At 37.6% G+C, this 16572-nt stretch overlaps 1 protein-coding gene across 1 annotated transcript in view; it reads right to left on the bottom strand.

Moving 5' to 3' along the window:
* MYH10 (myosin heavy chain 10) overlaps positions 1 to 16572 on the bottom strand; it is a 186428-nt gene that overhangs the window by 139154 nt on the left and 30702 nt on the right. Inside the window, exons 2-3 of the mRNA XM_044675221.1 lie at positions 11014 to 11170; positions 400 to 427 (exon numbers count right to left, since the gene is read on the bottom strand). Of these exons, the coding sequence (XP_044531156.1) occupies positions 400 to 427; positions 11014 to 11170 (185 nt within the window). The remainder of the gene's footprint in view (positions 1 to 399; positions 428 to 11013; positions 11171 to 16572) is intronic.

The raw sequence follows: 16572 nt of genomic DNA, 5'->3' as shown, positions 1-16572 counted from the left end.
AAATGAAAGGCATAAAAAACATATATTAACATGTTAAATATTTGTCCCCTTCTGTCTTAGAATCAATACTATGTATTGGTTCCAAAGTGGAAGTAAGGGCTAGGCAATGGGGTTTAAGTGATTTGCCCAGAGTCACACAGCTAGGAAGTGTCCAAGCCAAATTTGAAACCAGGACCTCCCATCTCTGAGCCTGGCTCTCGATTCACTGAGCCAACTAGTTGATCCTATTTGTCCCATTATTAGAGGTCTTCACTCCATCTCTAATTCAACAAACAAACAAAATTATGAAAAGTTTAAAAAGCAAAATTTAATAAAGTGCCAATGATTTAATTATTTAGGAAAACTGCCTCTAAATTCCTCTATCAAAGACAACTATGAAATTTTATTATGTTTACTTACGTGCAAAGAATTGACTGGTCTTCACGATCTGAAAAATAAAAAGATAAATAATAAGTTGTAAATATGCTCTCATTTTTAATATTCCACATTAGAAAATTTTTGTTATGTGAACCAAAAGGTACTTTGCTAAAGGATTTTAAGCAAGAGAATGACATTATCAAAGAGATCTGAGGGGAAAGATTAAGAGGTTTTGGCAATCATCTGTGTTAATGTACCTCCTCCTCTCCTCTGCCTCATTTTTCTATTCCCATTATTTTTAAAGTTTTTTTTAAATTAAAGTGTATATTCCCTACTCTTGATTTGAAACACAGATTGAGTTAATGTTTTGTTTTTCTTCTAAAAAAAATTAAATAGTTGTTCTCTTTTGTTGCACTCTTAATTACTGCAATTCATTAGATTATCTCATTTTTAAAAATTATGAATACTAGGCATCACATCTAGCTTTCAGTTTCATAACTATTACCTTTGGATCCCATGAAATATTAAATGTTGGTAGAAGATCCTAGAACATGAAGGCTTATGTTCATCACATATACAAGAATGTACTTAAAATCAAATTGGCAAAAAATGGACGAACGTATGATACCTAACACCCATATGCATTGTTATAATGAATTGAACTGAGCTAATCACTGGGAAAATATGTATTAATATTTAAGGTCTTCAAACAAGCTTCAAACAAGCAACTTAATTCAATGGATAGAAAACCAGAAGAAACCGATTTTCCTGGTTTAAACAAAAGCTTATTGCCCCTAAAAGACAAGTATAGACAGCAGCAACAGTCATTTTATTTCTCAAAATATTTACTGGATATATGTATAGAACATATACAGAAACATGTATAGATAATATGAGGGTAACATAATATAGTCTCTGTCATCACGAATGAGCTCATAACTAAATTTATTAAGCCTCTGGAGAAAAGAAGAAATCAATATGATCTAGAGTAGCTAGGGAAATTTTTTAAAGAGATAAGACTTAAGTCTCAAAGAAATCTATGGTTGATTTGGATAGAGGTGAAGATAGTAGCATTCTAGGTGAGGAAAACTGTATAAGCAAAGCTTTGTGAGGTTAAATATGTGGTATTCAGGCACCACAGGCTAGCTGAAATCAAATGGTAGTGAAAAAAAAAAGCTGGATTAGTAAGGTAGTATACATTTACATAAAGTTAGCCATACTTGCCAACATGGAAAAAAATAAAGCCTTTTTTCTTTAAATCTTCACAAAAAAAGATAATAACTATTAAAGTACTGTCTTCCTCAAAAAGTAGACATTACCACAAACTGAAACCTATTCCAACAAACTCCAAGAGACTATCCTAATTCATCAGTTGAACTAGAATTCTGTTGTACTAAATATTTTTAAATAAGTATGAACAATAACTGCTAGACTTGGAATTTCTATGGTTAAAAATGATTTTCAAAATCATCCTTATGTCAGTTCATTCCCCTAAGCTGTACTTTTCTTAATTTAAAAAGATTATTTTTAAAATAAAATAAAATCATTCATTGAATGCTATCAGGCTACAAATAAAATATAGTTGAAGAGAAATATCCCTTTTCCCGTTCCCCACTCATTTGATAACTCTACAAATGATAACTTATATTCAACCATAATTAACAATTACTTATTGTAACGCAGGATTGATGCAAGATCTCTTACATTTGCAAAATCACCCTAGGCAATCCTGGCAGTTAGGGGAATGGAACTTTGGCCCAGTAAGTGCCAGTCTCAAGACCTGACTGTTGGAGTTGGGACTATAAATACCCCTGGAGAACCAACCTGGGGGTTCTGATTTCCTTGACCTCACCCAGACACCCAGCTCCCCCTGGATTTCTCTTGGGACCCAGGGTGGTGGGTTGTGGATCGTGGGCAGGAATTAGTTAGGTTAGCCTAGCCAGGGACACCCTTAAACCAAATCATCAACCTCTCTAACTGGTGGACCACTTATCAGCAGGGCAGTGGAAATTATCCCCAGCTGAAGGGTTGGTTCCCTCAGCCTGGTCTTACCTTCTGAGGTCCTCTGGCAGTACTGGCCAGCCACCCTTAGCAACAGCTTCTCCAGACCCTAACCCTCTTCCCTCAGTTTCCCCTTGTGTTTAAAATAAACCCTTAGCCTGATACTGAGAGCTTCATAGTCGTTTGTAACATCTTCTAGGGCTAAGGGCAGAGGCAAGGGAGAATAGCAACCACTTGTCTCCAAAGGGGTGTTTGACCAGGCATCCATTTTATTCAGGAAGGGAGTCAGCTTCACTTCCTGTTGGTTCTGCATTCTCTCCAGCAGGGAGAGCCCTTCATTCTCCTCCTTAAAGTAGCCTACAGACAGCAGGGAGACCGACTGGACATCTCAGCTCAGGCCCTCACATCTCTGGCTGTCTCAAATCAACAAATACTGTAGTTGTAGGCTCCCTGGCCCAGGAGACTCACTGGTACCACCAGCTCCCCTAATATCAGCCTGTTTAACCCTTTATTACATTATACATAATAAATTTACTTAATGAAAATTTTACAAACATGACTACAAAAGTACTATCCCATTGTGAAAGAATGTATGTTGTTCTAATATTAGTACCACTAAGATCACATACTGAATAGGAAAACAGTACTGAACCTCAAAGTTGTAGCTTTGCCATTAACTGGACAAGTTTCATTTAATCTTCTCTCAAACACAGTTTTCATATTTTCAAAATGGAATAAATGGATGAAAATGTCACTAGTTTCTTTCAGACTTGAGAATCCAAACTTTATGCATCTGCCATTCCTGGCATACCAAAATAGATAATGACAATAATTCCTCTTATAAATTATCAAAAGGACACTTCAATCCAAGAAGTTATCAGTTCACTGAGTTGAACATTTACTGAGCTATTATGTGCAAAGCACTATACCAACTATATATCCTACTCAATGGATAAAAGGAACACAAAACTTTAGCAACACACTATTTTTTAAAAATTGGGAAAAATCTATGTAAATATCCAATGCTTGCAAAAAGCAAAATCTATCTTCAAAAGAACAAAATATTTGTTGCCAGTGAGAATATTCTAAATAATGATGTGCATAGCAGTTGTATCTCATGTCAAATAAACAATGCCAGCTGAATATAATCTCTCAAAGCCCTTCAAAAATACTATTCAAGAAGTATTTCAAAGTGCCAATATCACTTTAATAAACATAACCTTCCAAAATAACAACTTGGAAAGGTACAGCACTAAATTACTCATGTAACTCTGGAGCTAGCATGTAAAAGGAAGTAGCAGAACAAGTATCTCACACTAATTCCTCAAGCAGATCTGGAAAAATGTGCCAGACTGAATCCCAGTATGGAAATTGAAGAAAACATGTCAGGTGGCTATTTTTCCCAGGTCTATGGTAAATAGGGTCTGATAGGGAGCATGCCTCTCACAGCACTGAAGCACAACAGCAACCAGGGATTGGGATAATGTCTCTCAGACCCACAATGAGCACAGCAAGATGCTGGATCAGGGAGCAATTGGCAGTTTTCTCAATAATTACTCCAGTAAAGGTCAATAATCCAGGGTAGATTGAAGAGAGGAACCAAAGCCAGGGGTGGTGTTCTAGAGTAAGGTCAATAGTAAGCCTTAAGTTGTGTACCAAAAGGAAAAAGTTCAGACACAAGCAATAATGGTATGGTTCCAAACTCTAGTAGCAGAGCAGAGTCTCAGTTCCAACTTCTAGCCTATTATAAGGTTTGCAAAGAAATGACCTAAGCAGGAATTCCAGACCAGAGGAAACTTATCATTCAGTACCCTACCCCCCACAGCAGAAAGAGCTTTCAGAACTTTAACTGATCTGTGATACTATGCCTTGATTACCCTTATATATCAAAGCACAGGAAAACACAAGAAAAGTCACAAGACATGGAAAACTGAGGAAGTTCCCATTCAATCTCATATATATTTACACGTAAGTATTAATACAAAAAATTTTATGTAGCCATTGACTCAAGTCAAGAGAGACATATATAGTAAAGCTGAAACAGACTAGGGGGTATTTTCTTTTTTTTATTCAAAGATATTTTATTTTCCCAATTGCATGTAATAAGAATTTTCAACATAGGTTTTCCAAAATATAAGATCCAAATTGTCTTCCTCCCTTCCTTCCCTTTCCCCTCTCAGAGATGGTAAACAATTTGATCTGGATTATACATGTATTACCATGCCAAACATACTTCTAATATTGGTCATCCTTGTAAGAGAGTACTTATATAAAACCTAAACTCCAAAATAAAACCATAAACTACTGTGAACCATAGTATGCTTTCATCTGCCTCTGGCTCCAATTGTTCTTTCTCCATAGGCGAACAGCATTTTTTATCTGTGTAAATGGAATTAGCTCTAGCCCATACATAGTCAAAACTCTACTCACCAGAGATAATATCATCCCCACCCCCCTTAGTGGAGAGGGGAGATGAGTTACCCACATGTGACAATAAGTAACAAATCAAGAACAAGGGCCTGCCCTTTGGGCAGTCCAAATCAGTGTAGAGGCTGCCATCTGTCCACTTAAATTAGAGGTGGACCCCCCAGGAAGTGACGAAAGACACTATCTCTTCAAGTATGTTGATTACTTCCTGTTGAGGGAATTCCTGCTTTGAACTTGGTGCTGAAGGTTCTCAGCAGAGACCTCGGGCAGCTTCTCCTCTGAACTGTCACGTGGGTAAGTTAGGCTGACTTCCTTGGCCTACCTTGGCGTTTCCCAGACTCTCTTAAGTAGGCTTCTTACCTCTCTGATTGCTAAGGCCTTGTGGCCTGTAATCTAGTTTAATTAGCCTTTTAACCCTCTCTCTCTGTCCCGGCCCCTGCAGGCCTGGACTAGCCTCTCCCTCTCTATTTCCCCTGCCTTCTACCTTCCTAATTGTAAATAAACTACCTTAAACCTGATCCTGACTTGGGTCTATTTTAATTATGTAATCAATCTGAACTATTGATTCCTGGAGGCCACACCTTAAATATATATCTATATAATATCTAAAATCTCCCTCTTACAAGTCCTTCAGAATTGTTGAGTAGCTAAGTCTTTCACAGCTGATCATTCCACAATATTGTTCTTATTGTATACAATGTTCTCTCTGCATCAATTCATACAGATCTTTCCAGCTTTTTCTGAAATCATCCTGTTTATCATTTTTTATGGCCCAATAGTATTCCATCACCAACATATACAATTTGTTCAACCATCCCCACAATTTCCAATTCTTTGCCACCACAAAATGAGCTGCTATAATTATTTTTGTACAAGTAGGTCCTTTCCTCTTTTTTATGATCTCTAGCTATACAGAGCTGATAGTGGTATAACCAGATCAAAGGGTATGCACAGTTTTATAACCCTTTGGGCATAGTTCCAAATCGTCCTTCAGAATGGCTGGATCAGTTCACAACCCCACCAACAATGCAATAATGTCCCAATTTTGTCATATCTCCTCTAACTTTGATCACTTTCCATTACTTTCATACTGGCCAATCTGATAAGTGTGAGGTGGTACATCAGAGTTGTTTTAATTTGCATTTCTTTAAAGAAGAGTGATTTAGAATATTTTTTATATAGCTTTAATTTCTTCATCTGAAAATCGCTTCTTTGTAGCCTTTAATCATTTGTCAACTGGGGAATGACTTGTATTCTTAAAATTTTGACTTAGTTCTCTTCATCAGAGAAATTTGCTGCAAAATTTTCCCCCAGATAGTTGTTTCCCTATTATCTTGGTTACATTGCTTTTGTTTGTTCAAGAGCTTTTTTATTTATTATAATAAAAACTATTCATTTTACATCTTATAATTAGAGTAACAGGGGAGTTTTTGTTTAAAACCCTTACTTTCTGTCTTAGAATCAATACTATGTATTGTAACTGATTTTGTTGAATTACAGGTGAAGAAACACTATCTACCAATGCACAGTTACAACAGTTCTGTAATTTATAGCACTTATTTCAAAGTACTCCATGCACTTCATTATGCCCTCTCTTCTATCTTCTCTTCATTTATACTTTTCAACTTCTTTTTAATGTGATATTTCCCCCATCATAGTATGGGCTTCTTAAAAGTAAAACATGTCTTTTCCTCTTCTTTATATCTAGTAATTTAGCATAGTATCTGATTACACTGTAGATCTTTAATATTTACTGACTGATAAAATCACAGATCACTTAAGTATGTTTAAATAGTTTTTACTTCCTCTAGTATAAACAATGAAACCCTCCACTTAAAGAAACAAAAGACATCAAGAATGTTGGATATTTAGTACAAAAATCAATTGTTACAAGTTTTCTGACTCGAGTTGATAGATTCTACCCCCTTACAACTTATGGTTTAATTTGTCTCTAATTGTATTCATTTAACTGATATTGCATCTATAGCAGAGTAATTTCAGGGCCTAGAGCTAAATGCTTTTTGTTGACGACCATTAATTTTCAATAAAAAATAAAGAACAAAAAGCTCTCCCAAGTCATCTACACATCTAACCTCCTGATCAGGCTCCCAAACTCCTCAGCCCCAAAACATACCTCCTCCTGCTCATTACTGCTCTTCAAGGTAGCCTTTCAAGGGGTCTCAAAGGATATAGCTGCCACCACCTGAATATAAGTCCTTACAGTGATGACTGAACTGTCTTAATCACGTTCTTCCCTCTAAGGACCCCTCTATATCTACTAATGCTCTGCATTTATACTTATTCCCAGTGTTAGCACACTCCCATTCCTATGATACTGAACATCTATCTGTGAAGAACAAACTCAATTTCCCCAAACTCAGCTGTCTATCAATAGCATCAATCTAATAATGTCCCACACTTCAAAATTGTCTGCATTTTGGAGTACTTGCTAAATAACTAATGAACTCCCTCTCTCACTTAAAACAGTCCTTTCTCCCTCTCTTTACATATTTTGTCACTCAATGAGATCTACCTCCAGCTGACCATTGTCCATCTGTGCCAGTATGGGTTACACTTTCTCTCATCATCACCAACTTATCAGTTATGGGACAATCATCCTGGTCCTTGCTCCCCATCAACACTCTGACTCTCCCTTTACCACCAATCTATTCAGCAATAAGAGCTTCTAATCATTTCAACTCATTCACCCAAATAAGAAAATGGTGACCAAAATATATATACCTTAGACATTCTCAGTGAGTTGAATGAATGGTCAGTGTCTCCCTCTTTCCTTACCAACTAATCATATTAAAGAATTCTGAAATACAAAGTGATTACCATAACTTCCCAGATTCTTGATCTGCTCAACTATCATGATCAATTTCTCCATTTTACTTACAGAGGAACAGTCATTCTCATGATCTTGATATCATTCACAAATATTCTACTTCCATGCTTATGAACTATCAAATTACTTTATCTGATTATATCTTTCATTGTTCCTCATCTTAGGGCCCTCAACTATGTTTTTCATCAGTACCATGACCTCCAATCCTACCAACCATCAGTAGTAAACCATGTAATGGCTATTATATTTTCTTCTCGAGCCTGATCCCCTTCATTAACCAATTTGCCTCTTAACTATCCACTGCTCTCAAATCCCTCTTTCCCTTTGCATATCACAAACCCCAAACCTAGATCCCACCATCCCTCTCCCTTGCAAATTCTACTACTCAATCAATCCTGATATAAACCCAACCTATTATAATAGGTTATATAATCTTTTAAACATAATGCTATATATAAACCTTTCTGCTACTATTCGATTTAATTATGAGTCAATAGTTATTTTAGTGTTCAATTGTTTTTTTTCTCTGAATTTTTCTTCCCTTATTTAGGTACTGGGATGATTTTTGTGTCATATAAGAAATTTAATAGTATTGGAAGAGAATTTTCCTCTCCATTAATGTTGCTTTGTTTTACATAACCTCTCAGTGACCTGAAGGTCAAAGGCCACTGAGATGTGCGATATAGACAGGCCTTCAGAGAAAGGAAGTTAAAGAACCCAAGAACCAATGTGACAGAAAGCTGATTCCACAGGCACTGCCCCCTCCTAGGCAGTCCAGGCAAATTAAGAAACTGTGATTGGTTCCTGAGATGTGACATGTGACAATAAGTGGGTGGAGAAAAGAACTTATATGGTCAAACCAGGAGCCTGGTTGAGGTTTTTCTGGCTGGAGCTTGAATCCTGAAGGAACTTTTGCTGGCGCTCAGCTTCAATCCATCATGGTAGCCAATAGAGTAGTAAGCTAAACTCTCTACCTATTTCCTACCTTTCCCTTTCTTTACTATTACTACTCTATTAAAGTTACCAAAGCTATTAGCAACCTCTTAAATTTAATTTTAACTGTTACAATAGCATTTCTTTTTTCCATTTTTGCAAAAAAAATTAGAATAAAATTATTCTTTGTATGTTTGATATAATTTTAAATGAATTGTAGAGTGAGAAGACTGTATTTATAACATGTCCAAGTTGTATTCACTTGACACTGAACTTGGTGTATATTGTGAGGTTTTAGTTTGAACTTCATTTCTACCACACAGCATTTGAGTTTTCCCAGGAGTTTTTGGCAGATACCAAGTCCTTACTCCAGCAACTGAAGTCTTTGGGATTATCAAACACTATTTATTATTGTGTTAATTTGCTTCTTTCTATCTATTGTGTATCTACTGTACTTAGTATATACCAGTGATGGTGAACTTTTTAGAACCTTTTAGACATTGTGTGCCATACTCCACCCCAAGACTACATGCTGCTCCCCACTTCCCCTTTACCTCAGACAAGAGAGGGAGAAAAGAGGGGAGTGGCCTAGATATTCTGCTATGGGGAGGAAGTAAGAGCTTCCATTGGACTGCTGGACACATGGGCTGGTGGAAAAGGGGGAATGGAGCAGTTCTGACAGGCGACAGTTCACATGCTCACAGAGAGGTCTCTGCATGCCATCTTTGGCATTTGTGTCATAGGTTCACCATCACAGGTAGCTACTATACATTATATCAGTGTTCCACTGATAGATCTCTGTATTTCTTAACCAATAGCAAATCTTTTCAATGTTTACTACTTTATAGTACAGTCTGGGATCTGCCCCTTCCTTCTGACTTTTTTCATTATTACCTCTGAGATTCTTGACCTTTTGTTCTTTCATATGAATTCATGATTACTTTTCCTAGTTCTATAAAATAATTCACTGGTAGTTTGCTTAACATAGCACTGAATATATAAGTTAATTGTCATGTTTATTATATTGGCCAAGGGGGCCCATGAGCAATTTATAATTCTCCAGTTATATAAGTCTGTCTTTACTTCTGGAAAATGCTTTGTAGTTGGGTTCATATACATTCAGGGTATGTCTTGATATTTAAATATTCTGGAGTTCCTTTGAGTAGAGTTTCTCTATATCTCTTCATAATGAGTTTTCTTAGCAATATGCAGGAATACTATAAATTTGTTTGGCTTGATTTTATATCCTCTATAATAGTGATATTCAGTGATTTATTTGCATTTCTTTTATGACTTTACAACTGCTGAATTTTAAATATTCAATTTTTTTAGCTGGCTTTAGGATTTTCTAAATGGGTCATATTATATCTGCAACAAGTAATAATTTTAGGGAGATAATAAAAATAATGTGAAGGATGGGGGCCTAGCAGTGGTCATCAAAACAATATGGTACTGGCTAAGAGACCTTCGGAAGGGAGGATCAGTGGAATAGACTTGGGGTAAATGACATTAGCAAGACAGTGTACGAAAAACCCAAAGATCCCAGCTTTTGGGACAAAACCCCACTATTTGACAAAAATTGCTGGGAAAATTGGAAAACAGTACGTGAGAAATTAGGTTTAGATCAACATCTCACACCCTATACCAAGATAAATTCAGAATGGGTGAGTGATTTAAATATAAAGAAGGAAACTGTAAGTAAATAAGGTGAACACAGAATAGTATACCTATCAAATCTATGGGAAAGGAAAGATTTTAAGACCAAGCAAGAGATGGAGAATATTACAAAATGTAAAATGAATAATTTTGATTACATTAAATTAAAAGTTTTGTACAAACAAAATCAATGGAACCAAAATTAGAAGGGAAGCAACAAATTAATATTTTATAAATATATACAAAGACAGTATGGCATGTATATAAAGAACTGGCCTTGAAAATCAGGAAGATCTCAATTCCAAGTCCTATCTCTAACAAACACTGGCTCTAGGATCCCAAGAGCAAGTCAGTTAACCGCTCAGTTACCTCAACAAAAAACTATGTTGCAGAATAGTCATCTTGGTATCCCAGTAGAAGGAGTTTCCTCAATCATTGAAATCACAAGTCTAAAAGGCACATAAATCATCACTGCATTCTAATTTCCAATATCTCTGCCCTTAAAAATTTATTACCAACTTTTGATCTTAACATAATTCAACTTAGTCAACAACATCTGCTATGAATCAAATAAGTTTATAAACACAAAAAGCATCATAGTGCTATACATTACACAAAGTGCTATAACAAAAAAATTTTAGTTAAAATGAAAAACATGAATTTCACAAAAAGAAACCTCTGAAGTAACAAAAGAGCATCTTATCTGCTGCCAATAATAAGCCCTTGTCTGGGCATAATTTAATTGATATTTAAGGTATGAATAAAAACTTAGTACTTTAATATCCACTTACCTTGAAGCATACATCTATAAGCAGATTCAGATATAGCATAGATGTGGGGGGGCATCTCATGACGTTTCTTCCCTCTGTACATTTCAATAATATTTTCAGAGTAAATTGGAAGATTCTTGTAAGGATTTATGACTACACAGAACAGTCCAGAGTAGGTCTAGGCCAAAAAACAAAAATAAAAATTGAATAGAATATGGGGGTGGAGGGGAATGGCCTTGAATAAAACCTCACCTTAGCCAAATCCAGTTTAACCTTATATTCAGCAAAATTGAAGAATTATATACTTCCAAATATACAAATAAGAAAAAGATAAAGTGATTAGAAAAAAGAAACCATAAACTTCCATTTTAATTGTTTTTACAGTGAATATATGTAAATTTTATCAATACAGTAATAAAAGCAAACTTCTGCTACCGTGTCCATTTCTGAATTTTCCTGTGTTTACCTAGGTTCTGTTGCTATAATTTTTATTACTTGCCTTGCTGTAGTCAGAGTATATACTGTTCTTTAGATTCTACTATATATTTACTCTTCATAATCATTTATACCAGTGATGGTGAACCTCTTAGAGATGGGAGTGCTGGGTCCCACCCCCAAGACCAAGTGCCATGCCACTCCCCACCATGAAGTGTCAGGCACCCTCTGACTCCCCCAACCCTTACCCCACACAGTGGAGGGAGAAAGAGCTCCCATCAGGCTGCTGTGTGGAGAGACAGATGAAGTAAGGAATGTCCCTCAGCAAATGTAGAGAGGGAGAGGGAGAGGGGAGAGGGGAGAGGCCCTAGCACTTCCCTCCCCTCCAGCTCCACCACCTATGAGCTATCCACCTTACTTTGTTCATTCCCACTGGGCTGCTGGGCAGAGGGGTGGGGAATGGGAAAAAATGTACTCAGGCACAGTGAGGGGGAGAGGGGTCCCAAGGTCCTCAAGCATTTCTAATAACAAGCTCTAAGGGGGGAGGGGCACGGGCAGTTGCATGCCCATTGAGAGCACTCTGCATGCCATCACTGATTTATACAAATAACTTAATATGGAATACATAAATGATTTTTGTACTGAATACAGGGGAAATAAATTCAGAAAATGTAAAAGGCTAGAGATCTGACTATAGAAAACTTTGAATGACAATCTAAGGAATTAAGACTTTATTTGGTGGGCAAAGGACACCTGAAGTAGTATTTTTTAAATTATTGCCAATTGTGTGTGTTAGGGGATTCCTACTGAATCAGAAAGTCAACAAACCACAGTTGAGAAGAACAGTTAAGTGATAAAGTTCAAGTATGAGATAACAAGAGTTTGTATAAGAGTTCGACAATAAAGAAGCCAGAATAGAGATATTCTAAAGAATAAAATAGGACTTAGTAATTTAATACCGAGAGATAACAGAGATAGTGAAGAAAAAAAAAATCAACAGAGAGGAGGATGGTCATTGGTGATCCTTCAAATTCTCAAGTTTTTGGAGAAAGAACATTCCACAATCTTGAACCAGGGTGACTAGAGAAGAAGTCTGATTTGTAAGGAGAAAAAATAAGGGTGTTTTTTTTGGACATACTGAACTTGTGATTTTGGCAGGACATCAAATGGCAAACAACTAGAAGAAAATATAAAACTTAATGCTGTAAGGTTTATAAGAAGTGAAAGTTAAAGCTACAAGAATGGATCAAATCTCAAAGTGGGGTGAGATGAAAGAACAGAGGGCTTAAACAAGACTTAGAACTATGCTGACAAACCTATGGCACATGAGCCAAAGCATGCCAGAGGGGACTGCTCCCCTCCCCGTCTCCATGAGTGCATAAGGACATTTCTCTATCACCTGTCCCTCTGCCCAGCAGCCCAATGAGAGCACTTCCTCCCTCCTTTGTCTTGCAGTTTGGGCACTTGGTCTCTAAAAGTTCACCATTACTAACTTAGAGAATGAAGGGCAGCAGTGGCAGCTCAGTGTATTGAGAGCCAGGTCTGGAGATAGGAGGTCCTGGGTTCATATCTAGCCTCAGATCCTTCCTAGCTGTGTGACTCTGGGCAAATTATTTAGTCCTCATTGCCTATCTCCTTACCCCACTCTTCTGCCTTCAAACGATATACAGTACTGATTCTAAGCCTGAAGGTAAGGGTTTTTTAAAAAGAAGGAAAAGAATAACTGAAGGAAATTGGAGGAATAGCAAGGAGAAATAAGGAAAACTGATTAAGCTCAACATCAAAATAACCAATTAATGTACTGATTAAGAAGCCACAAAAAATTAATTTTTAAAAGCAATCCCTTTATGAAACATTCTTTTAAAAACTAATCATCAGTGGATTTTTTTAAACTTAATAACCTTTCTAGTGACTGTAAAATCAAAGTGAAATAGAAATGGGGGCCACTAAACCGAGAAAACCACATATTAACACTAAGTTCTCATGTATTTTTTTTTGTTAAATATTTCCCAATTACATGTTATTCTGGTTCAGACAATACTCTGAAGTGTCCTAGGTTGACACCTCTAGCCTAAAACAATAACAACTACTATTAAAGTGGAGGTTTCCCATCCCTTAAATTCAAAGAGGAAAGGCAACAAACAAACTTACAACAATGGTAATTCCTGACTGTAAATAAGTCTTAAAAACTATTATGGCTGTCAACAATAACACTAACTCTTCAGGGTTCCTTTCTCTGACTCTAAGCCCCACATAATTCACCAGATAACATTATAGACCAGTAATACCTTAAACATAATATAATTCAGCCACTCCTCCATTTTACAGATGAATAAAATGAAGTTATGAGAGATTAAATGATCAGAAAGCTACAGTGAAAAATCACTGAGACGAAATTGGAATTCTAAACCTTCATCTAGTTTCCAGACTCATTCTATTCTACTCACTTCCAACTCATTCCATTTTACATGCTGGTTCCCATCTCAACTCCTGTTACCAATACTTTAAATACACTAATCCTTCAATACTCCTTACTCTTCTTTCTTCCCAAATTGGGACACTCTATGATGACAAGGATCTAGGCACTTCCAGAATGAACACCTGGGTCTTGCTAGGTCCTGTTTTGTATTCCCTATCACTGCTTTCTCTGGATGTTGAATGCTGTGTTCAATGATCTTAGGGGTGGTTCAGGCTGGAGACTTGAAAGTTTTCCGGGCACCCAAAGCAGTCTGATCCAAAGTAAGGTCTGACTGCTGTCCTCCTAGTCTAAGCTATGGTAACTCCTAGACCAGATTTAGGTCTAGGCAAAACAACTATGGGCTTACCCTTGACTGGAGCTCCAGTAAACAAATTGCTTCTAGATTAGCAAACAATGTCTAGCTAGCACATAGTAGGCATTTAATAAATGTTGATTGATTGACTAAGCCACTTCAGCTGGCTGGAAGGCTCTGAAGGTTCAGATCAACAGAATTTTAGGTTTCTTCTCTCGAGTTTGCTTTCCTGGTTATTTGCCTACAAGCTTCAGACTAGGTCAGAGCCATACCCAGCTGCTCTTGTCTGGAAAATAGCCTCAAGACTGAGCTGTCCTAGTTCACCATCCTCTAACAATCCACAATTGATCTGCAACCCAGTTCTGGGTCTGTACCATTGACAGAGATACCAGTTGGGACCTGTTCCTAGTCCCTGCCATGACAGATCCAGGATTTCATCCCAACTAACCTAAAAATGCAGTTCCATTCCTATGCTTCATACATGTGCCCTCTTGCTCAATCCTGTTCCTGGTGGCCACAGATCTTTGTCTTCCTATGCTAACCTAGGATGCAAAAATAAGCTGTAGTAATTTCCCCTCAATCTCTCACTCAGGATTCAGTCTGGTGCTCTTTCTAGGTTTTGTGGCAAAGTGATGGGGTGGAGAAGGAGGGAAGAATAACAAAGCTATTTATATTGTTTCCTCCTATACAGTCATTTTGGATGGTTTCCTCAACCCTTTGCAATCTGGCTTCCAATCTTATCACTCAACTGAAACCTTTCTCAAAACTCATTCTTCTTGGCCATTTCTGTTACATTTGACACTCCTGATCTGTAAAACATTTCTCTGTTGACCATATCAGTATCACAACACCCATGCATTAATATGCACATACTTCACAATCCAGAATCAAAATTCATGAGTTAGGGCTTGCCAGTTAAGATGGCCACAGAGTAAGAAGCAGCTCTTAACCTCTCCTGACCGAAACACACAAAACTCCTCAAGGGGACATAAAAACAAGTCCAGACGAACGGAGGAACCCCACAACAGGGCACAGCGTGGAAGGTACGTGGAATCGGGGCATTTCCATGCTATAAAGGGGTGAAACAGCTCTCACTAATTCGCGGGCTGAGCAACCACCCCACCCCCACCCCCTCCACACACAACACCTACAGCACCGAAGCCCGCTAAAAAAAAATAGAGCAAGTTTGGGGCACCCATCGAGTCATTGGCAGCTCCAGGGCCTGTTCCTGAGAGCAGCAAGATTTAGGACCCCAAAAAGCTAAAGAAAGCACACAAACTCTGAGCGCAGGAGCAGGCATGGGTGGAGGCAGACACAGCCACGAGCTAAAGCTCTGAAACCCTGAGTGGGGAACCAGTACAGACGGGTATACGACTGTAGAAGCAGCACCCTGAGACTTGTAAAGAAACCTCTGGCAGAGGATCAAGCAAGGGGGTCCACCAGGGGGCTTGACCTTGGAAAAAACCAGAACTCAGACCTCAGGAGCCAAAAGACCGCGGGGACAGACCCTGAGCACGAGGATAAACCTGAGAAGCTGCTGGGCTAACGATGGCTACCCAGTCTCAGGAAGTTCAGAAGAGAAAGATTAACAAGAAAAAGAAGTCTTTAACACTCGACAACTTTTACACAGAGAAAATCCAGACAACCGAGCAAACAGAGGAGAACAAACAAACATCCGGACCCTCCTCAAATAAGGAAAACTCCTCACAAGCTATGGAAGAGTTCAAAACTGAGATTTTGAGGAAAATGGAAGGAATCTGGCAAGAAAATAACAGTTTAAAAGGTAGAATCTTGCAATTGGAAAGTGAGGGTCAGAAACCAAATGAACTGATAAGCAAATTGAACACCAGAAATGACCAGATTGAAAAGGAATACCAGAAGATTATGACCGAAAACCAGAAGATTATAGCCGAAAACCAGAAGATTATAGCCGAAAACCAAAAGATCATAGCCGAAAACCGAAAGATTATAGCCGAAAACCGAAAGATTATAGCCGAAAATCAATCCCTAAAGGCTAGAATTGAGCAATTAGAAGCTAATGATCTCTCAAGACAACAAGAACTGAAAAAATAGAAGGAAACATGAAATATCTCAATGAGAGAGTGACAGACCAAGAAAACCGGTCTAGAAGAGACAATTTGAGAATAATTGGTCTTCCAGAAAAACCAGAAATTAATAGAAACCTGGACTCCATACTAACAGAAATAATTCAGCAAAATTGCCCTGAAGTCCTACAACAAGAAGGCAATATAGACACTGAAAGGATTCATAGAACACCCCTGACATTCGATCCAGATAAGAAAACGCCCAGAAATATAATTGCCAAATTCAAGAGTTTCCAAGCAAAAGAAAAAATCTTACAAGAAGCCAGAAA

The sequence above is a fragment of the Gracilinanus agilis genome, chromosome 4 (assembly GCF_016433145.1).
Source record: "Gracilinanus agilis isolate LMUSP501 chromosome 4, AgileGrace, whole genome shotgun sequence".
Classification (NCBI taxonomy): Eukaryota; Metazoa; Chordata; class Mammalia; order Didelphimorphia; family Didelphidae; genus Gracilinanus; species Gracilinanus agilis.
This window is presented reverse-complemented; position numbering and strand designations above follow the sequence as displayed.